Consider the following 25,355-nt stretch of genomic DNA (forward strand, 5'->3'; position numbering starts at 1 on the left):
TGAATGTATGACGGCATGACTTTAGCCAGTGAAAGTTTTACAGAATCTATGTTGTCTTCAGTGGGAAGCAGAGATGAGGTTAAAAAAAAAAAAGACTGAGTTCCAATTTTTGATTTTTTAATTATAGACTGATATTTAATACTTCATATGAATTTAGTACTACAGTCTGATTGTCTTGGGCATTTCACAGTGATTAAAGATAATCAGCAATTGACTCTTCTGACAATACCTTCACATCATATAGGTGCTTATAGCCTTTGCACTCCATAAATATTTTGTGCAAATTAATTTTTAGATTCATTTTTTAAGTTCAGGAAGAAAGTTCCCTGGGATTGTCTAAGTATTGCTTCTTTCTGTGGAGCCTAAACAATTTCTAGTGCGTGAGGAAAAATTCCTAAGTGTGTGTCATAAAGAAATGATGCATTTTAGCTAACTCTGAATTTTAGGAATCTGCAAGCCTGACTTTCCAAAGTGCTGTATGTCCAATTTTTTTAAAAAATGAACCAATTTTGAAGACATAGTGCCTTTATTTTTTGAGTTAGCTAAATGTCTAATGAACATCTCCTCATAGTGCATTTATAATTTTGTTCTGTAAGGTATTGCATGGCTAAGCACTTGGATGTGTTTCAGAGGTGTATGCAATTTATCTTACATGTAGGATGTTGAAGATTTCTTAAAGATAGGAATAAGAAACATCTATTCTATTTTGTTTTAATTGAATTTATTTCTGTCCTTCTCAAGCCATCATAACTATGGCGAAGAAATTCCAAATAACAAACACCTCCAAGTTTGGTTGGAAAATATCTAAAGACCTGCACTCATGCTTTTGCAGAATTTAAGCTCTTCATATGTCATCTCTTTGATTTGTTACATTTACTTTGCAAAAGATTTTAACATCACTCTTTTTAGAAATTATCATTCCACTTGCCTAGTTTGTAGGCTGGTTTGTGTAACTATTCCCTAATTCATGTCTGGTATAATCAGATTACTAATTTAAATTGTTTGTGATACCTCAGCTAAGAAAATTGAAATTAGAGAACCTTCACACAAACTGGTCGAATACACACCATGTCATTTCCTGACCATATCTACCTGAAGTGGCAATCTGGATTCATTTTCGATCATATCTTATTCAGAAAGTTATCTCACTAAATTATTACAGTGAACAAAGGCATCAGATATGAATATCGAGTTTTTCCTGTGACAGAACTTCATGCACTCCTGAGATCTTGTTGGTAAAAACAAGACAGTGCTTGCCCCCAGATCATTTTTGTTGAATATACTATTTCATTTTCATAATATAAATCATCATATGCAACAGAAATATTTCTATTTATCTATCATATTAACATGGTACAGAGTTCGTAAAACTCCTTGCTACCTATTTATACTAGAGTACAATCAGTATTTGCTACTACTTATTTCACTTATGCAGGAGAATCCACATCTCCAAAGCCACTCTGGACTGCCTCAATGGGGATTATAAAGTTGAAGAAGGGCATGGCAAAGAACGCAATGAATTCTTGAGGAAACATAACATTGAGACTTATTTAATTAAACAACCTGAGGAGAGTCTGTTGACTTTGCCTGAAGATATTGTGAAAGAGGCTGTCAGCTCCTCCGACAGGAGAAACAGTGGGGCAACATTTACCGAAGGATCATGGAGCCCTGAACTTCCATTCGATAACATAGTGGGAAAACAGAACGTAAGTCAAACTTCCTTTAATGTCATGTAGTATGAATGCATGCTTGAGTGCATTTCAATAATGGAAGCCTCAGAGAAAACAAATTCATCTTTAACCTTTTCTCTAATGCATACTGTAAAAGCAGATGATTAAACAAATCTTTTCAGGGCAGAAATAAATCATGCATCCAAACTGGGGAAATGCCAGGGGCCCAGGCATTTTCTTTCCTCTCAATTTTATTTCCCAACTCTAATTAAATACTACACAGCTTAGTTTTAATTGAACCAGTCCTTAAAGAAATAAATTAAATATAAATTTAATGTAAGTAGCTGGTACATTCTAGTCGAAGTATGTATCTCATTGCATAGCTTCAATGCACTACCATCAAAGCAAAAGATGTGAGTGGACTGTCTGCCAGAGGAAACAACATACTGTAATTTATTGATATATAAGGGAAAGAAAAGAGTTAAAAAAAAAAAAAAAAAAACCTTGAAAAATAATTTATCTGTTCTGTCTTCCTCTCCTCTCCTCTCCTGCCCTCTCCTTTCCTCTTCTCTCCTCTCCTCTTCCCTCATTTCACACCCCTCTTCTCCTCCTCTTAAAAAAGAAAAATAATACAACTTAAATGCTGATTTTAAGGCATAACAAAGGTTCACTAGCAAATGAATTAGAGCCTAAAGTCATGAGTAGCTTGATATAAATATGACTAACAACTTCCTCATCAGATTTTCCCAAAAGCACTGCACTACTAGCACATAGGGTAACAGCAATACCTATACAGTCATAGAATTTGCTTGCAAAGTCTCTTTACATAGAGGAAATAAAGGTTAAAATGCCCTCAGACACCTCTCTTTACACTGCACTTGAAAGATTGATGAGTCTTTATGAAACAAGGTCAGCTGCAGTTACATTCAGTTTTTCTGAGTGATCTGTAATGACATGAAGCATTCTTTCTTCTGCTGCACATCCTTGATCTTATCTGTCTTCATTGTCTGTTGAACTTCAAGTGTTGTTGTGTGGAGGTCTTTCTTTCTCAACTATTTTCTACTCCCTCCAAATCTGCTCTGAAATGATAAGTTTTCACAATCCAACAGTCCATGGTGGTATCTTCACCTCTTCAAACTGAACTGGAGCATGGTATAGTTTGCTGTGATATAAAACACTTGTTTTATATATGTTCTGTACATCTGTGTAACTGTATGTACACTGCCTTTTAGTATTATCTGTATCTCTTTCTATATATTCTCATTTAATTAGGAACAGAGATAATGACTGCATGCTACTGTGCCTATCTTCTGATGTCTTTCTCTTTGTTCTTCTTTCCCTTTAAGACATTCCAATTTCTGTACTCCAAAAGATCTATGGAGAATAGGCTATCATTTCATTGTTCATTTTTTCAGCTAAACCTGACATTGATGCTAACAACAAAAAGTAATAAATACAGACCTACTCTTTCCATTGTATTTTTGAACAACTCTCACTTAATGAACTATTTATAAGTTCATGAAAATTATTGAACTAGGCATAACTGAATTACTGTCTGACACAAGATATTTGTTTTTTGGTAGCAAATTATCTATTTCTAGAACGGTCTCTCACGTTTTTTAAAGAATAGAATAGAATAGAATTTGGTTTTGTACTTGAAGTAACTAGAATTTTGTATTACACAGCTCTCTTGCCCAAATTCAAATTCTCTGCAATGCATATTCTTTACCTCAACTTCATTTTGCATGGGTAGCCTAAGTCAGTGAATTGAAGGTGTCTTGATGTGAGTGAGGAAGAGAATAACCATCTTTATGAAAAGAACCATAGATATTAATAAAAAGTATAAGAGTTTATTTAACAGTTACAACCATAAAGCTTAGGTCTGGTTTTTAGGTAAGCCTAGGATACAAGTGTTTACTCTGAAATTGAACTCATGCTTAACTTGGATGGAACTTTCTGTAATTGATACAGGTGTTTGGGTTTCTCTTCTAAAGCAAAGAAAGTCAAAGAGAAGATATTCTATTTTAAGACTGTGGATTTGGATCATTTTCTGCACCTTGCATAGGAAGGAGCTAAAAGCAAAATGTGGTGACCAGATGTCAGGCTGGAGTCCATAATGAGACTGTAATGACATGAATTAGACAAAAGCAGATTTAAATATCTGTGTCTTGGGTAAGCATATTGTAGTGATAACTTAGCAGCTATAAAAAAAAAAAAAAAAACCAACTATACTTAAAAGACTGCCCAGGCAGCAAACAGGTATAAACTGCAGGATGAAATCTGGCTCAAAGCCAAGGCACTTACGGTTTTGTCTACTGACTGTATCAGGTGTTAACCTCACACAGAGTTCAGTTCCCAAATATAAGGGTCTAATGTTATTTGTGGTGTTCCAGGATGTGTGAGAAACCCGCATGCCGTGTTAAACCAGGCACCTATGAATGGCCTGTGGTCATCTGGACTATCTGCTAAAACCAGGAAGAGACTCTGTGACATCTCGTATACTGTGAATCAGCCATGCTGAAACAACTGAATGCACCAACTAGAGTACTATCTAAATAACTCAGTAGGCTTCATTGGATCGAATAGGAGCTTCATACAGTTTCTTAACTGTGGTTATCTACTGCAGTTTGAGAAAATTTAGCAAACCCCAGCTGGTCTCCAACTGGACCAACAGTGTATGGAGTTCTATGTCACACCCCTTGGGTCTCTCTAGATACTTTTCCAGGATGCCATAAGGCATCTTAGCTGACAACAGCTGCTCATAACTGACCAACTGAAAGTATTACTAAACACCTGTAGGATGCAGTTGACACACCAGCTGGATGGCATGCTATCCGGAGAGACCTAGAAAGGACTGAGCAGTGGGCCCAGGTGTATCTCGTGAGGTTCAACAAATCCAAGTACAAGGTCTTGCACCTGAGTCAAGGCTACCCTCACTACCAATCCAAGCTGGGTGATGAAAGGACTTAGTGCAGCTCTGCTAAAGAATACCTGACCATAGTGGTGGATGGGAAGCTGCACATGAGCCAATAACGTGCCCTTGCAGCCCAGAAAGCCAGCCAAATTGTAGGTTGCATCAAAAGAAGTGTTGCCAGCAGGTTGAGGGAGGTACTGTACTGTTGAGGCCTCATCTGGAGTACTGCATCCAGATGTGGAATTTTCAGTGCTGGAGGGACACAGACCTGTTGGATTGCATCCAGGAGAGAGCCACAAAAATAATCCAAGGGATGGAACACCTCTCCTACAAAGACAGGCTGAAAAAGCTGGGGCTGTTCAGCCTGGAGAAGTCAAGCCTCTGGGGAAACCTGAGAGCAGCCTTTGAATATCTAATGAGGAGCTATAGGAAAGAAAGGAATAGACTCTTTAGCAAGGTCTGTGGTGACAGAACAAGGGAAAAGATGTTAAGCTTAAAGAGGGGAGATTTAGCTTAGATATAAGGAAAAAGATTTAAGACAGAATAGTGAGTCACTGGAAGAAGTTACCCAGACATGTGGTGGATGTTCCGTCCCTGGAGACTTTCAAGGTGAGGCTTGATAAGGCCTTGGTCAACATGATCTAGCTGTGCATGTCCCTGTGCAGGGAAGTTGGACTAGATGACTTTCAGATGTCCCTTCCAACTCTAAGGATTCTTTGATTCTGTGATTCTGTGAATTTTAATTTACTTTTTTTCTGAACAAAATCCTACCTGTATCCCATTTTTTAAATATCTAAGCATGTATTTCCCTATTTCCTTGGAAGATCTGGACTTTGATATATGAGGAAAAACAAATGGAAATCTTTCCAAGAGATTTATAAATATCAATATTACAAATGGCCCTTCTTTCTGAAATCAGGATGATTGCGCTTATTACGTGAAAGCATTATTGAAAGGAAGCAAAATCTAATTCCATGGTACCTTTTTTTAAATGTCTGTAAAATATTTCTAATGTAGAGTGGAATACAATTTACTGTTTGTTTGCTTGCTTTTAATTCTTTCTATACAGAGACAAAATATGGTTAGAACACATACATGGCCAATAATTTGCACGACATTTTGCTTTATTTGTAATAGTATTTACTCTGAAGCAATTGTCTTACATGTGTGTGCTTGTGTAAGAGAGAGACCTTGCTGCATTCAGATACAAACTTTCTTATTTTACTCTGAAATTAAATACAATTTCAGAGTCTGGTTTTGCACCAATACTAATGATTGTTGCCATACTCTTGACATTATGGCATGTCTATCCATTACAGACTTTAAACCAGTTCATACATTCAGCAGAAAGACAGTTCTTCACAGTGATCAAATTCTAAAATGTAATCTGAAAAAAACATAGTCGCTTTCTAGAATGAATTGAGAACATTCCCTTTGTATGAATAATACACAGCTAAAACATTAAGGACCTTCTCCATCCTCACTTTCCATGAAGATATCAGTTATTTAATATACACAACAGGATCTAATGTGATCCTGTTCTTTAACAGTGACTTCAATCTCTCTTGTGAGATTTCATCCCCACAAACTGATAACAACTTTCTTGTAATGCCCAGTTTAGAAAAGATAGAAATACCTAAATTAAAAGAGTGTCTTAATGTCTAATCGTATAATATTGAGTAATGGATTGTTTCCATGGGATTTTGCTGTAACCTTGTTGCTAGCAGCTTAACTCCGAGACTAATATATCTGAAACATTAGTACAAAAAGATAAAGTTCAGTACAAGAAAAGTTTCCTTGTTTTTTTCCCCCTGAAGATTTTTTTTCTAAAGCAGAAGTATATTTCTAGTTCGGAGTTCCTGTCTTGTGCTGTGATGTATGAAGGTTTATATCCTTTACATTCATTAACATTTCTTAATGCTTGGGAGTATCACAGGTAATAGACTTTGTTTTCCCATTAGCCTGTTCTTTCATGTGATTTGTGTCATGAAATCATAACATAAAAATAGATAAAGTTATTTTTATGAAAGCAAATTCTACTTCTTTCCTGAAGGTGAAATATCCTTTGTACTATCTTGACTTGCTTTGTTTTGTAGAGCTGTGCAAAAATCTTTTCTTTTTTTTTTTTTTTTATTTGTCAATGAAATATCAAAGGGATAAAGCAAACAAGATAATATTTTTAAAATAAAGTGAATTACTTTTACATTCAAACATATAGCTTAACTATAATCTTGACTGGCTGAAATATATCAGTAGTGAAGAAGAGCACATTATCTGAAAACCCAAGCTGAAGCAATGAGAGATGCCACCTTCTTTACTCCTGCCTCGTTGATCTGTTCCTTAACTACACACATCCAGTAAATCTAAGATTAAGACAAGAAAAATGTTATTATTCTCATTTTATTTCTGACTTCTGTTTCTGTAGCTTCCACTCCGAGTTGCAAAAACACACCATTAATGTACATACTGTGTTTTGACTTTGGTGTGTACTCCACTCATTCATACTCTAATAATTATGTAGCGGAATCTAGAAAGGGGATGTATTCCTAGCATTCAGTAAAGCAGCAAATCTGCTGGTCTATATAAGACAGGACATTAAAGCACTTCCCATAACGTACTGTATGTGTTTAGTGGAACAGACTTATTATTTTACAATTCTATAGATTTAATTGAATAAATTGCATGGAATGCTGTAATGGTTTGCAATGCAACATGACCTAAAACATTGCATTTTTAACCCAGGGGGACCAGCAGGTTTATTCTGTTTGCATGTGCTTTCCCCTAGACTCTGGCTGCCCTAACAAGAAATTCAATAAATCTGCTTCCAAACCATCTTGCACAAGCTTTGCATGTCCAGTCTGGGCCTGAGGAAATTAACAAGCGAATAGAGCACACCATCGACTTACGGAGTGGCGATAAATTGAGAAGAGAGCATATCAAGCCTTTTTCACTGATGTTTAAAGACTCCAGCCTGGAGCATAAGGTAGCTGAGTCTTGGTAGCTGCATTATTTGCTACTCATATTGTAATAAATGTCCACTGAAGTAGAGAAGATCTAGGTTCTAGCTTGCCTTGTTTCTGTTCTGGTTTTGTTCTTTTTTTTTTTTTTAATTTTGTTTCAGTTTTCAGAAGGTGGGGCTGAGCTAGAGGCCATAATGGGCAATGCCATGATGCAGTTGTGACAGCACTACAACGATTACATTTAATTTTTGGAAAATGCCTACCCTGAGCAAACTCTTCTTCTGAAAACAAAAAAAAAGCCATTTGCTGAGTTTCATTGCTGCCTAGTACAAGCACTTTCCTATCAGATGACAAATTGCTTTGACACAAACAATGATTGAGTTTATTAATAACTTCTATTAATAATATATATATATTTATAGATGTGTGCCTTTCATTTATTCATAGAATACATCTGATCTTCACAATGTCAGCTGCTATGCTATGCCATTTGAGTGAAAATTAGTCTGTCAGCTCCTTGTGGCAAACATCCCTTCTTTAAAATCTGCTTTCTAGTGGTAATTATTGTTCCTGGTTTTGCTGCTTCTCAGCAGCAGAGAGATCCCACTAATTTACGTTTCAATCCATTCACATATATATGTATTAAGTTAGAAAAGGCAAGGCAATGGGAGAATTTTAATGCAGAATGCCAACACAGAGTGGGATAGGAAAGGTGTTCTGTATATCTCAGATGATTTTGTTGACTTTCATACCACTGAAATGCAGCAATGGAAGGTCTGTGTTAGGATGTGAATTTAGACTAAAAAAATATATATATATATATTTAATTGAGTATTTGGAGACCTGCTTCATTATCATCATTTTCCACCAGAAAACAGACTGTTTTACTTGACTTATGTGAAACTAGTCCTCAGGTTGTGATTAATGGTGAGAGCTTCATGAAAACCACTGGAAAAAAAAAATCTGTCTGAAATGCATTGAAGCCCTTATTTTAAAAGCAATCTTATAGAAGGGAAAATAAGTATTTTCTTACAAAAGGAAAAAGTTTGATTTCCTCTAATATCTGTGATACTGAGACACAAGGTAGAATCCCCAAAAGCCATCTATGCTGCAAAAGAAGATATGAAGATATTACTTTCAGTGGAGTTATCATGCAAAACTGGCAGAAACCCAGATCTCATGAACAGTGAAATGAAAAGCTGCAGCTGAAATCTCACTCCTCTTAGCAGGACCAAAATTCAGTAATGACAAACTTCACACTTACTTCTGGATGACAAAAACTCTTTTTATCTGTTTTGATAGTTTTCTTCAAAGTGTTACATTTTTTAAACCAACGTATGTTGTAAGGGCTGGAAAATGGTCCTTTCATTCAATACCTTTTTAGGTGCCTGGACCAAAGAGGAAGTGAAGGAAAATGAACACAGTTCCTTTCTGTAAAGTGGACTGAACCCTCTGAAGTAGGTTGTTTTTAGCACAGCATAGGAATACATTTTTTTTAAATGGCAGCACTTCTATTTGCTCCCATTCATCCACCTCCAACAGTTGGAGAGCTGCCAGCCAGGAACCTTCTTGTTTGTGTTGAGTGTGCAATGACACCATGAGCATGCTCAAAGAAGGATGTGGAAAGCACCAAGAAGCAAAGGGATTGCATGGATTAAGGAATGATGAATTACAATTTACTCTTCATTATAGGCATTGTCTTGTGAGATGATGTGGAAAACACCCTTCTCTCTCCTCCTAGTTAGCCTAGGTATTAATTACAGATGCTTTAGCAGTGTAACTTAGTTCACAATTTAGTGCTGGCCTCAGTATTAAACTATAATATGCAGGGAATCATGAAAAAAAATACTAGGAGAAATGATATCTTGCAGAAGGTAGCTATTTACTCCACATTCTCTTACTACTATCACTTCCTCCTTTTCTCCTCCTGCCCATTCAGGAAACAAAACTGAAAACTCAGATTAGAAGCACTCCCCCTTCTCCCCACCTTTCAGCCTGGAATTGTGCTTTCTTCTAGTCGCTGACATTTTGTAACTGCTTACCGTGACCTTCTACATCAGCATCTTGAGCTCTTCCCTGCAGTGTTGCTGAGCAAACAGACAGAATTAAGTCTATTGGTCTCCCATCTCACACTGCTGTTTCCATTTGCTGTTGCCAGTTACTTTCAGTTTGGCACAGTGGCAGCTGTAAATCAGAGGTAACTTTGAAATAAACTTCTCTTATGTAAAATACTACACCCTCACATTTAGCCATCGCACTTCAATGCAGCACTGGTACTTGCCTGATACTTACTTCTTTTGCTTATAAATGCCTCTCACCACAGACTTCACAGCTATTCAGTACATAGAACAACCTGTACCCATAGCTGATCTTGCTCCCAAGCATTGTTACAGGAACAGTGTTCAATCAGAATTGTGTTAATGCTCTGTACCTGAAACCACAGAGAAGTGAGTGACCATATGAACAATAATCTGTATTACTTCCTTCTGCATTAATGACAGGGCTACCATACACTGTGATTATAACTCTTTTTGGGTAGCTTGAATGGATTTCAGATGTCGTGCTGGACTTCTAGTTTTTCAACTGTCCGTGTTAATGGATTTTTCTTTTTTGATTATTTATTTGGTTTTAATATTATTCATTCAGTTCAACCAAGAGACTGCAGACAGCAGATTTACAGTAGTACCAAAAGTGCTGAGGTTTCATAAGGTAAAGAATATCTGAAAACAGCATGGCCAAACCAGCATGAGAGCTAGCACAGCTCCCAGTTTGCAATAGTTTAACTCATTGGTATATCATGGCTGTTTAAGTCAGTGGTACATCTTCCCACTCCTCTGTTATCTCATTTCGCTTAAGTCCACTTTGGTGATAAGATAAATGTACATTCCACAGCAAGTAGCAATGATTACGTTACTGACGGTTATCTCTCTGTTGCAATATGTATATTTTTTTCCCCATTAATTTTTTTAAGAATATATTTTTCAGAGGTTTTGTGCAAGATCTTCATCTGGTATACTGTATAGATCCTTTCCTCTAATGGACTAGTCATTACTAACCTGCATTTTACTCATTAGCATTTGATGTCTAATTTAGAGACTAACTTACTCACAGTTTTGCTAGAGGTAATTTTCACAAATAGGATGTAGGCATACAGGGTGAAAAAGACATCACTGGAGAGTACTGCTAATGGTAGTAAGAAAGTACACTAAGGGTTTTCAAACGTGTAATGGCTCATAAGGAAAACCTGATAATACTTTACGTGATTTCCAAAAATTAAAAGATATCATTATGATGTTCTACCTTAAAAGCAACTACTTGGAAACATCAGTAACATGTACTTTCAGAGAGGATAAGCAATAGTAATGGAGCAAGGTGATTAGCATTCTGGCAGGGGTTTTGTTAAGGAAAGTTAAGTTTCCAGGATAAAGATTTGTATAAACATATCCTAGGCTTTTCTGTGTATATGTATTACTATCATAAATCATTCTGATCTTAGAGGTGAAGAATCTGCATATTTTTGGTGAGATTAGCACACAGAAAACATCAAAAGGGCTTTCAAAATACAGTTTTTCTTATGTCAAAACTAGACCTAAATATCCGAGTTCCTAAATATCTGAATTTCTCAGTATCAGAAGTTCAGGTGGCTGAGAAGTTCAACGACTGTGAAACAAACGTCTCACTTCTTGAATCCTGTATCCTTGCAGAGATTAGCCACACTTTCTCTCCTTCAACTCAAAAACTTCCAGTTGCTTCCGAGGGATCTGTGCAAGAAACACCTGGCAAACTCTGACCCTCTTGATCATCTTCTTTTCTGTTATTGATTATCAGTAGGGTCTATATCTACTCTTTGGTCTCCTCAGTTCATCTATCTCATCTCCTGCCTTGAGTTTCCATCTTCTGTCCCTGCTCAGCAGAAGCTGCAAAAGATTTTCCATTGCTCCAGAGGGAAGACTAAAATTAAAACCACTGTCTTCCATTTCATCTAGAAGATCAGCAGTGAACATAATGCCAACCATCTTCCTCTCCAGTGCACAAAAACACTAGGTGAACATATGAAGACCATTGCATGTCCAGCATCACGTTCTTCCAAGAAGCTCTAGAAAAAGCTGAAAATTGGAATGTGCAGCATTGCTCAGTGGAGGAACCTTGGCCTTTCTTATCTGAGCTGAATTTTAGCAAGCTGGATGGGTGTAGCTAAACAGTGCCAGTCAATAATTCAGAGCTCAAGGCAAAGGACTCAAGTCCCAAGAGAAGCACAGTGAGTCTCCTCTGCACTATGATCAAGTCATGCCAGTGTGTTAGATCAGTAGAACACTGTAGCCACAATTAGTTATGTGTCATCATGATTCTTTCTGCAACTCCACCTGGCTCTAGCTGGCCACATGCCTTCTCATACTTCTGGAAGAGTCTTGAGACTTAATCTATCCTTAATGACTTTTCCAAGCCATTAAGGGATTGGCTGCTAGAAAAGTGCTATGTTTGACATTGGCGTTTGTACTGCCTTAGAGACACTAACAATTTCTCATCAAGGCACTCTTACAGATTAGACCACAGCATTCATGCTTTTGACATAATGCTTGACACAGCAGCAGGCAACTCCATATTTTGTATTTCGTTCAATTCATTGTCTGTAATTTCCCTAAGGAATAACTGGAATTTCCTGTTATATTTTAAGAAACTTAAATCTATCTTTCTTTTTGCCTTTGATTTTTTTTTTTGGGCACCCCTCCTCCCCCCCAAAAAAAAAGTCCATTATCTAAACAGTCTGATGCCATTCTCTTTCTATGCAAATGAAATAGAGGTCAGTACCTCTGTGCTTTCAGCAGCAAAATGAAATGGAGTTGCCTGTGAGCACCATCAAAAATCACGTCAAAGGGTTGCTGCTTCTGACAGCGGCATACACAGGGTATAATTATGGCAAAGAAAAATCCAAAATGAAAGGCACCAACAGATAAACACATCGCTCACTCAAAGCAAATGGGAGCAGGGAAGGGAAAAGCCTTTTTCCCATTTTCAGAATCTTGAGTCTATCCACGTAGATGTAGGTGGTCCTGTTCATTGCAGGGGAGCTGGACTGGAGGAACTTCAAATGTCCCTTCCAACTTAAGTGGTTCCATGATTCCATGATTCTATGTTACAATGTTTGTAGCCTAAATCTAGACAGGATTATAGCTGAACTCTTTCAATGCATGGTCCTGACACATTTCATTTTTCTCAATTATAACACTTTCTGGGTATATAGCCACAGTTTGCCTTATTTCCAAGCTCCTGAAGAAAGATGCTCATAGATGGTATTTCTTTGACTCTTCTGCACATGTAACTGCCAGCTTCTGCAAAACAAGAGATTAAATGAAACTCACTTATTGTTCAGGGAAAGTAAAATGAATGGAGCCGGCCCCTATGGAAGGAGATTTTATTAGCTGGAGAAAATTTAGTATCATCACTCTAGGACAAATACATCTCAGGACTAATCTTCATCTACTATAAATGATTAGAGTTTTGTTGAATTAGCAGTGTTTAATACCAGCTGAGGATTCAGGCAACATCTCCACTTAAACTGAGCCACTGTGATTTGCTGATGTATCTTTTACTCCATTTCTTGGTAATCCCTGTAAAATGGATCCTGCTAATATATACGGCTAGTATATATAATGGCCAGATATGCTGTACAAATACTTTCTGAATAAATGTTAATAATAAAGCTCTTCAAACAATCTTTTACATAGTAATACCCTCATTTCCTCCATGGACAATGCCAACATTGATATGTTTCTGTTTAGCCTCTGGATATGTTCATATGTAGAGATAATGACCCACATCCAAGCCATAGAATGTCCCAAAGTGGGTTTGTTGGTTTGTGGTTGTTTTGTTTTGTTTGTTTGTTTTTTGTTTTGTTTTGCTTTTTTTTTTTAAAGTAAAAAAGAAAACAGAATGGCGTCTATCTGTCAAGCACAGAGACACGTCAGTAATAAAATTCATGCAGACAGTCACAGTTGACTTTAGTGTTTGCTTTCAGGACCCTATAATTCCTTTGGTGAAGCAATTATGTATTCAATATGCTACACAGCAGTGCAAGCCTCTAATACATGTTTGTTCTTTTAATGTAAATATATAAGAACCTGTCAGTAAAGCAACTTCATAATGAGAATCAAAATGAGAGACTTTTCTTGATAATCTTTATGAAATCAATACATGAGTTAGCAACTAATTTATCTTTTTTTTTATTATTATTCTAGTATTCTCAAATGCGAGACGAAGTATTCAAATCAAACTTGGTATGCGCATTTATTGTTCTCGTATTCATCACTGCTATCCAAAGCTTACTTCCTTCTTCCAGGTAAATACAAAGATACATTGCTATATATCTAAAAGCTCTCTTGGGAAAACCAAACTGTGGAATAACATTTCTAAATATGAAATAAGCCAATAAATTTTGTTTGTTCCTAAAACTCTTTGAAAATAATTTTGGCCTTCCCCTCCTCTTTATTATCTACTTTTGTATCATATTATCTGAAGTTTCTCATTTTCATGTGAATCTATTGATTATGTTGTTATAATCAATAGATTATAACTGAGTTTTGAAGAACCCCCTCTGAGAAAAGTTTACAAGAGCTTACAAGAGTTCGGCGTAGAATGGTCTGCTACTTTCAGTTCAGTGATCATAATCCAGAATTTAAATGTTGCTTCTTTGCTAACTGACTGACAATCTGTGATTGTTTTGTTTTTGCTTCTTACATGGTACATAAGAAAATGGTGTTGCTGTACCGTATTATGATGCATACTACCCAGCTTGGGAAAGCAATGTTCTGCCCTTATAAAGCAAAAGCAATAGGTGATCTGGTGGACTATCTCCTACATCTGCTTCTACCTGGGTCTGACCAAACCACAGGTTTCTACTGAAGTGAAGAAACTGTGACATAGCTGTAATCTCTGTGCTGATCTATGTAACACAGTCAAACTCACTAGTTGTCACTTTTATCTGTTATTTAACAAAGTATGCCTCTAATCCCATTCAGGTTTTAACAAAGAAAGTCCTACAATGAGAGTGTCTAGAAAATCATAATTCCCGAGTGATTTCTACCACTCAGATGAAACTTAGTCTATGTGTTCCTAGAGAATAACTTTGAAAATACAATACTTTTATACGAAATAAGAAGCTTGTGTTACATTAATGTAGCAATATCTCTTGAATCACCTCTGGAAGATCTGATTCACTACATTTATGTCTCAGAGTAACAAAATGGTGGTTAGATGCAAGCAAGTGGCTGCACACTCTATGTATTTCATAGTTGAATGTAAATGAGAACATACCCAGAATTTTCTGACCGTATATTTTCTTTATGTGCTATAGTGCTCTAATACTTGTAAGTTTGCTTGTCTGAAGTCCTTTTCACAAAGTACATTAAAAATTCTTCACTCCTTGTAGCTGTTACTTTTATATTTTTTCAGTATGTACAAGAAGATTTATGGATCTTATTAATTGAACCCGTTTTCCAAAATTTCTCCTGCTATATCAATCACTGAAATAATAGCAAAAATACATGGCATTTCTTCAATCTGCACAGATTCTCTCACAGATCTCTGTTAATTCTTGTGAGGGTATCTGGTGCCATTGGAGTTAATGGGGAAGGAGTCACTCAGCCACCATGCCCACAGCTGACTCATAGTCTGGTTTCTGAAACCAAATACGGTTTCCCATATTGCATGGTACTGCTGTGTTTCCTCCAGCATGTCTCAGATTCTTTGCAGACCTTTTTACTGAAAGTTGAATGGGCTTTAAATTATAAGTAAGTGCAAATAAAGTTTAGATATTTTGCATAAGATAAGTAAGATTTAAATAAGATTAAATTAAGTAAGATTTAAATAAGATTAAATAAGTAGAATTTTTTAAATAAAATTTTGAAACGCAGGCCTTGGGAATTCCCTTAAATGTTGATTTTTAGAAGCTGGGAAGATATCTAGGGAAAGAATGTTTACCATTGTCTCTTTTGAGAAAGATTTGTATAAGTGCACAGATACTCTATGGCCATTCTTATGTTCTTTCAGGAACTGAATACAACTGTAAAGATTTAAGAAGGCAAATTTTAGTCTTCAATTTTCAATTCATGATATTCTGCTTCAAAATCTGTTTCAGTCTTAACAAAACATGACTTTTAAATGAAAATAGCAGTAGCTGAGCAACACTAACATAGCAGGTTTTGATTAAGCTTACTGAATGAGAAAATAATCTGGAAGTTCAAAATTCTGACGTTTCTGTTAAAAAAAATAAAAATAAAATAAAAAATTCCAGGAATGAACACATGAAGAAAATATCACTAAGTTAAGCAGGATTTTTTTTTACAGAAAATCCTATATACTTCTGTTTATATCTCTAGTAGATATCAGAGAAGCAAGCTACTGTATGGGAGAACCAAGGACACAATTTGCAAGGAATAGCTTACAAACTGTATAATTTACACTCCTCGTGGTAATTTATCCATATGACACAATTAATTGCCTTTCAACTAATGCCTTAATGCTCCGTTGAACGGAGATGGAATTATGTATTTGCTTAAATGCATCTGAATATTTTCTGAACTGTGTCATTTGGGAATTTTTTTGAAACAGTGAAAGAAAACATTATTTAAATCATCATGAAGTATCTGCAGGGACTTCTCCAGATAGTTTGCCGTGATCTGTGCGTTCAATAAGGAATCATCTTTCTATTATTACATCTGCTTTCTATCGCTACATCTATGTCTACTGTGTCTGTTCCTGTATTTTATCTCAGTTTATGTCTGTCTCCTACAGGATAAATATTGAATCCATTCATATTTTCCCCTGACAAGAACCTCACAGAATTCAAGAATATTACCAGCAGTTTTCATGCTTTGAAATATTGAGTTGGGGATATTATGTGATATAAACTAATGCCATATTTCTGCTGTAATTATCCTCTGTGAAGCCATTAAGTTACACTGCCTATCTTACAGTGATCCATCTTCTTCATCTGAACATCCTGGGAGTTTGATTAATCTCCTGCAATGAACTTTGTATATGCTCACATGGACAATAGATTATACTAGGCTGAACTTCTACAATATAGGTATATCTGACAGTTTTTCCCAGGGTTATTCTTGTGAGGGGAGACAAACAGATTAAAAAATTGTTCATTTAGACATCTGCATGATTTGTTTAACATAAATTTTCCTTCTGGCTTCAGAACTCTTGATTTCCAACTGTGCATCAGGAATAGGGAAGGCAAAAACTCCATTTCAAACCTCATTTGATCTTGACTTTAAAGGATCCTCTGGGATGAAAATCATTTGGCCCCGGGTTGCTTCTTCAGTGTAGAGGGTATCTACCCTGGTGTTCCACTGCAGAGAGAAGTTCTTTGGCAGCAACTTATGTTGCTATTGTTCCTATTCCTCTAAACTCCTAATGTTTTCTTCTCAACTTGATCCTATCAATATGCTGTCAATATAATCTTAACACGGATACTGGACTGATCTTTTGGAGGTCTTAAATGTGAAGAGTGTAGTTTTCTTTTTATTTTAAGAAGACTTAGACAAGAGAAAAACACACATTCAGTTGTATAGACACAACAGAATAATTGTTGTTCCTTACATATTTAATATGAACAAAAACAAGGCCATGGTTTCCCAGGCACCTATCAGGTTGTGTTGCATTTTTGGATTTATATTCTAGATTTAGCCTCCTAGATGCTCTCTGTATAATACTATAATGAAGTAACATTTCGTCCTAAATTTGGAATGTGGAAAACTGAAATAAGAACTCACGTTTTTTTTGTCCTCTGGTCTGACATCTTGAGACTTAACCCTAATCTTTTTTAAAGCTTTATTCTGGTTTCATTTAAAGCTGGGTCAGGCTAGGTCAGCAGAACTGGTGGGCTACATATGCATAAATAGATTGTCTATATATATCAAAGATATAGATAGAAAATATCAGTTCCAAAGAGGATTTCAGTCATATGGCTTTGGAAAGTAGGAAAGCTATTGCAGAACATTCTAGTGTATTAAACTGAAGCAATTCATCTCACATAATTCTTGTAAACTAGTATCTATACTCTGGGTTCCAAATATAGCCACTGGAGAACCAGTCAATCAGGGGATCACAAGGTGCTTTTCAGTTGAATAAATATGAGACTTCTTGGTAGTAAGATGGATCTTATCCTGAACTACACAGCTCTCTTGATAAGCTCTCTTGACTAATTCTCCATGACCATATTGTCCAACTTTTCTCTGGTTTTACTTTATCTCCCTTGATTCTATTGCTCCCTCTTAACTATCTTAATTTTTTTTCTATTTGTTTTTCACAGGATAGTCTGCTGTCTTGGACAGTGTAATACTTCTGAGCTACGTATACACAGTAGTGAGGGAGAAACTAGAATATCAGTGTCCATGCATTACAAGTTCCATAAAAAAAATATAAATCTGTCTCCCAGATTATTGATTTCACACCTACATCCTTTCTCTGAAATTCTGTTCATGAGCACATCCTCAATGTATCTATGAACATAGTGTATTTTACAGAAAGCATCAGTGACTTCCTGTGCATTTTCGCAGATAGAAACTACTCTCATGGCAGTTTCATCATGTCATCAAATAATCTATTTGGTGTCCCTGGAACTTTCAGTGAATCATGTGACTCTTGTCACAAATTTTTAATTGCACATCACGAAATCTGTGGTCTTGCTCTAGCCTTTGTTTTTCATTATTCATTCTTCCCTTATTAATGTAGTATGATTTTACTAGCAACATTCCCCCTTCTTTCAAAAACAAGATTTACTTCTGGATGAGCTCAGTTGGGGAAAGCTCCACTGTTTTCTATACTTGTCACATACAAGCCTCTGAAAAATCTTGTAGGAATGAAACGCTGAAGCAAGTATAAAATAATATTGTGTACCAATATTACATCATTGGAAGAGTTTCAAATATAACATTACTGCATGGAAGTTCTTAAGGGACATTAATACATAATTCACCTTATTTCAGCTCATTAGACCACAGAACTTCCATTTTTATATTTTTCTTATATAATTTTAAAATATTTTGTAACATATTTTAGTGCCACAAAAAACTGTCATCTTACACATATATATCTTATGTATACCAGTTAAGACATGTTTCTTAAGAAAAATGCATTGCTAACTACTGCCTCCTTTCCTGTGCATTGAATTTCCACACTCCAAATCTCACTAATTAAGAGGGTTTTAGAGTAGGAACAGTAAACATAAGCCATAGTTCCACTGCTGTAAATTGTTCTGAGGGGTGCGTGTCATTTTTAAAATGTCATATTTTGGTCATGCATCTGTGCTAGTTTCTTTTTTCCATTGGTTCCATGCCTATTATTTTACAGACAATTTTTCTACAATGAAGGTTTTCTACTTAATAAGCTCAAATCACAGTTTTGAATTTAGAACTTTGTTAGCTCAGAATTAGGCTAATGCCTAATCTGAACATCCTGAAATTAAGAACTTCAGGAAATTTTAGATATAGTCCACTCAGATGCAGGGAATGAAAATAGCTGTCCTTAACCTCCTGAAAAATTAGAAAGAAAAGCTACAATGCCATTTTCACTTCTGTTTTCACCTTACACCTTTTTCTTGCAATGGGGCCCAAGTATATAAATAGCATTATACCTTACTCAATAAGATGCAGGAGAGCAGACTAGCAGACTTGTAGCCAGATCTAGAGCTTCATATTTTTAATAAAACAAAACATATACTTACCAAAAGCTTAATTAGCAGAGTACATCACACATACACTCAGCCAACTGGAAGAGCAGAAGTCTATCTGGGATGCCCTGAAAGTCCTTTTTCAAATATTTTATTCAGTGAGACATTACAAATAAATTGCTATAGTGTTCTGGCATGTGTAGAATTAGGATACTAGAAATTTTAATTACTTGATACACATTCCAAAAAGTTAAGAGAAAACAGCACGAAGAAAGGACAATTTTGAAGGAATAGTAAAGTTACTTTTAATTTGCGCGAGTTTAATTGAAATAAAAATCTTGAGAGATGCAAAAAGAGAATAACTTGTCCAAATGGGAACACCAAAAATTAGTTTATGAAGTGCTGAGTCTTTTTTCCAGAGTGAAGTAAAATAATTTTCCACATTTCTCAAGCATGTCATTTACTTGATTGACTTCATGTCCTAGATTTAAGCAAGGGGAAAATAAATAAATAAATAAATAAATAAATAAATAAATAAATAAATAAATACATAAATAAGAAAAATATAACGAAAGATAAAGAAAAACAAAAAATCTGTCTTTAGTCTTTTTTATTCAAAGGAATTGAATTGTCCATTCAATGTTTGGTCCACAGAACACATTTTCATCTGATTTATATTTTGAAGGGCTTCTGTGAAAACAGAAGATCTGGAGAGTGTTGTGGGGTTTTCTTGGGAATTGATTCTATTCTACTCTTAGCAGCAGTTGACTCACTGTTAGTTAAAATTAGGGAAATCTCGTATTTCGTAGTTATCATATCCTGACGTCAGAAATCAAGCTGCATCATTGTACTAGTCATTTCTGATGTTACAATCTACAACCAGCAATACAGAATACTTTTAAGACATTTGTGTTGTGAAGTATACAAAATCTCACTTTTCCAAAACTCCTAACCTACTGGAGAGGGAACCAGTTTATATATATATATATATATATATATATATATATATATAGAATCATAGAATCATAGAATCACTAAGGTTGGAAAAGACCTAATGAAGATCACCCAGTCCAACCGTTCACCTATATATATCTATATATATAGATAGATCTATATCTTCTATATATATATATAGATAGATCTAGATATATATATATCCATATGGAAAGAAAATCCCACAGTGTGAATAGATTTGTTCTAAAAGCAACTTAAGGGAGAACTGCATCCAGAAAGAATGAAAATTCTTATTGCTCAGACACTAGTTAGACAGATAGAGGCACTGGCAGTGATTTCCTTGGCTTACTTCTTCAACAGCAATTTCTCATCAACAAAGTGAAGCAATGGCTGGTACATGGAACAAGAATAAATCTCTTCTTTCTCTGTCTTTATTTCCCTTAACTAATTGTCTTGAATTAATGAGAACTGATTTTTCCTAGAGTTAACTGTTAGCAGTGGTATAATGATGTAGTTTAATGCTGGATTCTCTTTTTTTTTTCTCCCCAGGGTGATACCAATGGTCATTCAATTTTCTATTCTGATTATGTTGCACTCCGCTCTTGTGCTAATCACCACAGCAGAGGATTACAAATGTTTACCCTTAATGCTCCGGAAAACTTGCTGCTGGATTAATGAGACCTACTTGGCCAGGAATGTCATTATATTTGCATCTATTCTGATTAATTTTCTTGGAGCCATCATAAATATTGTAAGCTTCATAGGGAACCAGTAGTTATTATACAGGATAAAACGATTTATGAATTATTAAGCTTGCTAAAGGACTTGATAAATAATGTCTTTATAAGCCAGCTATGATTTAATTATAGAAGGCAAGGTACGACAATCTCAGGAAATTTCATTTGTTTCTTAAACTATGTATTTCTGAAATATCTAATTATTTTCCTCATGATAATCATATATTTTTAAAGGCCTTCTGCTAATTTCTGTTCAATATACCAACAGTTTGAGAGCAATTCATTTTCTGACGTTCTCCTATACTTTCTTAAGGACTATTAGTCAAAGTAATGCTTGTAAATATTAAATTCCTCAACTCAGATTTCTCCTATCAATTATCCTGCTAGAAGATGAAAAGGGTCAACAGAACTAGAACATACCTACTGAGCAAGTGACGTTGGGCAGTAACATCACTGCAGGAGGAAAGTTAAAAATCCTAAATTCTAATAATAACTTGCCATTTGCTCATTTAGTGGTTTTAACAGACTCCTTAAGCCTAGATTCACATTCGCTGAAGCATCAAACTATGGACATGGTTGCTTGCAGATTTTTTTATAATCAGTGCAGAAGAAAAGGTATCCCCAAAATGTCTTGCTATTATACTAGTCCTATTAAAGAGATTTTCTTCTCTGCACTGCACATACAGGGAATTTAGTCTGACTGGACTCCCAGTGTACACGTTTTCACTAAGGCCTGGTATTACAAAGCTAGAGCAAATTTTGTCAGTGTAACTGAGGAAAGGTATGTATTAAATCTTTGCTAGATAAAGATATTGCTAGTTAAATACTGTGGGCCTGGCTCTATACAAAGTCAGATGGTAAAGAGTTGGGTCTACGGAAGATATTTAACACAGATGCAAAGACTGTAGAGTCCTGGTTATCCGGATGTCTTCAGAAATATGAGACAGCTTTACATGAATTAGACAGGTAATCATACCACACAACTTGTTAGGTGTTGAAGTCTGCGCAAAGAAGGAAGTAAATATCACAGTTATATACAACAAACATCACAGTTTCATCTCCTATGGCACTTTTGCTTATGGTTTAGCTGTTCTTTTTCAGTTCAATTTTGTTCTTCGTGGATGAGACCAAGAAAGTATTTTGTGACAATAAAAATAATAGCAATTATGACACAACACCGACAATGCTAAGACTCAGCACCTGTTTTGGCTCCTCAGTGATAAGAGAATCAGTTGGAAAAAGAATGTCTCCACTAGGAAAATATAACTGTGGTAAATGACAGGGCTGAAATCTTCCTAAACATAAGAACACGGTACATTATAGTAGATTACTAAGGAGTTCTGTAGAATTTAGAGAATTTTAAATTAAATTTGACAAATATCTGTCAAGCAAGATTTTGCTGTAATGAATTTTGCTCTTGGAAAAAGATGACTATCTCAATTTGTTATGAGTATTTTCATAACAATATTTTCTCCATGACTTCTTGTTGATTATTTTCAAAGATTGATTCTGCTGTAATTTGTGGGATACTAATCCAAAAACAGTCAAAGAAATGTAACTATTTTTACTCTTTTTCCATTGGTGATCTATAAGACAAGAAACAGTAGCACTTGTTATATTTTTATATTCCAGTCCTCACCTTTACATGAAACCAAAGCATGTACATAATTTCATTATTTCATATGACAAAATTCTACTATAATAATAGATTGTTTCTAACTGTTGTTAACTACTTTCTGTACACCACTACAAACGGTGACTTTCGTGAAGCCGCTGGTTTCCATATAGTGGACTGCAACACTCTGTAGGGACCTATGTGTACTTAAGAGCCAGTAATGCTGTTCAATCATTTAGCTGTGAACATCCATTGAGAATTCAGCCAACTGTAGTGGGGTAAGACTTGAATGCTTTCTAATAATCATCTTAAGGCTTTGGTTTCTTCGGATGGGCAAATGGGTTCTGTAGTTCACTATATCAAATACATTCTGATCATTAAAAAAAAAAAAAAAAAAAAAAAATTGAACAAAGTTTCTGGTCTGGAATATCTTTTTAAAAGTCATCCAGATGGCTGTCATGGAACTCTGCCCTGCAGAGAGGTGCTGCACACCTCATGAACTTGCATAAGATATCATTATCAGTTCTCACACAAGGCTTCGCAGATAATCTAGAAAATGTTGTTGCATTGCAGAGATGACCAAGTTACTGAAAGATCAAACAAGAGTGTTCTAAGTTCAAAATTCATTAGAATTTAATTATAAGTAGTTGGACTTCATTAACAAATCTGTTAGTAAGAGGGCCAAGAGAACTAGCTTGCATGTAACAGGTTGATGAAATGACCTAGCATCAACATCCAGATTGAACTAATATATGTGATGGGAAACTCCATCTGCTTTAACTGTCAAAATATGAAACCATTCATGATGTGTTCTTAGTCTTCAATGTATTATGACTCAAAACTACCCTTTCGTTTATACTTAATACAGCTAGTTTGAAATACTATTAAATTAAATGCGGGCCATGAGAGTAAAAAGCAATATTTTCTGATTTTTTTTCCTAATATAGTTCTCATAAACATTGTATAATGAGCCATTTTTCATTTACTTCCATAATGGATATTTCACTTACAGTTCTGGAACACTCTTATGGTTAGACTCAAGCCAATTTTGCACAGTGTCATGAGATTTTGTCCCATCTCTGGAAGGATAACATCCATAGCAAATATGCAGGAAACCCTACCTGAAAGAAACTGTACACATGTAGTCTGATTTTATCTTCACATTTAAATAATTTTTCTCTGTAATTTATAGCACAGTATAAACATTTTCAGGAAGTAATTCTTGAGAGTCCAATGTCAGTTCTTTGAAACTCCTGGAGGAACTCATTTTTCCACTTTGGGAACAGAATTGCGTAAGGAAGGTTACCTAGAATGACTGTAGTGTGCATAGCTTTTCCTTTTCCCTTCCTCTTGCTGTCCATGTAGTCCTTCTTGGAAGTTAGGAAGCTGAGACAGAGAGCAGTAAGTCAGCAGGTTCCACTCCTGAACCCAGCAATCAGCCATTAAATCACCAGTGCATGATATAGCCCTGAGTTTCTTTTCGTTCTTTCTTCACAGCTATGGTGTGATTTTGACAAACCAGTACCTCTGAAGAACCAGACGTTCAATTCATCTGCATCCTTTTCTGACATCTGTTCCTATCCTGAGGTACATCAGAGGGTACTTTTGAATCTGAGGCAGATGACAACATTTACATAACTATTACCTGGAATCAATGACCTGTGTACTGGTGGTGAAGTCGGGTGTCTTAATAGCTCCTTAAAGCTGAAGTATAACAGATAGAAAAATAGATATGGGTTACAGAAGGAATCAATCTTACAGTTTAATAGAACATTACAACCAGAACCTACCCCGATATTTTTTATTGTTTTTGCCATTCAGGCAGGAGCTATGGAAATGCACTGTGCTCAGCTTACAGCTGAAATGTGAATAGACCTGATACAGTGAGACGTGACAAGACCCACATTTCATTAAAAGTCCAGACAAATTTTATTTCTTCATTAAAAATCATTAGGGAAAATGGAAGCCCTGACTCGCTAGTAATATCCTCATTCATCCCTAAAATCACTGACAAGAAAAGCCATTAGTAAGTGGTTGACTAAACTAAGTCATTCAGCTTTCATTTCTGTGAGCAGCAGATTTACCTGGATTTCTGTTCACTGCTAATTGTCTTGTATATTTTAAAATATTTTGAAAAACATCCAGCAATGATTCAATACACCAACTCAAAATAAAATAAAATAAAATAAAATTTGCTATTTAATTCATATGAAACTAGTGGAGGAGACTAATATTTCTTATATTGCAAAAATGGCAGTCATTCTAATGTAGTGATTATAAATTTTGATTTGAAGCAAAGAAATCTTCTCTATGATGAGCAAGCAGGTGGCAAAATCGATGGGTTGATCATGCATATGGCACATAGAAAGTCATAAGCCAGTGTCATGATATTGCCACCAGTATGCTGCAAGTTGCAGAGCTATGCGTTTTTTTACAGGGAACTGTACTAAAGAAAAATGTTCTAAGAAAAATGAATGCTGCAATTTCTCCTAAAGTTTTATGATGGGAATTAATTTAAACTACATTTGGACTGTGGGTGTTGATGTTGCCATTTCAAATCTGAATAACTCATGGACATGATTATTTCTCTATATCCAGTATCAGGTGTATGGATTGCATTTGACAGATGACCAATCGTTGAGAAAGATGAGACAATGATGAGATTAGAAAATAAAATATAAATAAAACCTCCAGGCATCACACTTTAAGCTGAGTTTGACCTGCAATATTAAAAATAATAATAAAAATAAATCCAAACCTGTGCTTTTATCCTCTCTTCAGATAGAATGGGAGAAAGATAAAGCAGGAATATGATTCTTCTGTCCTGA

General features: G+C 35.5%; 1 protein-coding gene across 1 annotated transcript in view; it reads left to right on the plus strand.

The window, feature by feature from the left end:
* ADCY8 (adenylate cyclase 8) overlaps nt 1–25,355 on the plus strand; it is a gene marked incomplete at its 3' end in the record, with an annotated part of 126,150 nt that overhangs the window by 80,815 nt on the left and 19,980 nt on the right. The window contains exons 7-11 of the mRNA XM_079533636.1: nt 1,436–1,706; nt 7,370–7,567; nt 13,781–13,881; nt 20,725–20,926; nt 24,025–24,114. Coding sequence (XP_079389762.1) covers nt 1,436–1,706; nt 7,370–7,567; nt 13,781–13,881; nt 20,725–20,926; nt 24,025–24,114 — 862 coding nt within the window. The remainder of the gene's footprint in view (nt 1–1,435; nt 1,707–7,369; nt 7,568–13,780; nt 13,882–20,724; nt 20,927–24,024; nt 24,115–25,355) is intronic.

Source organism: Tetrao urogallus, assembly GCF_951394365.1.
Source record: "Tetrao urogallus genome assembly, chromosome: 3".
NCBI classification, from domain to species: Eukaryota; Metazoa; Chordata; class Aves; order Galliformes; family Phasianidae; genus Tetrao; species Tetrao urogallus.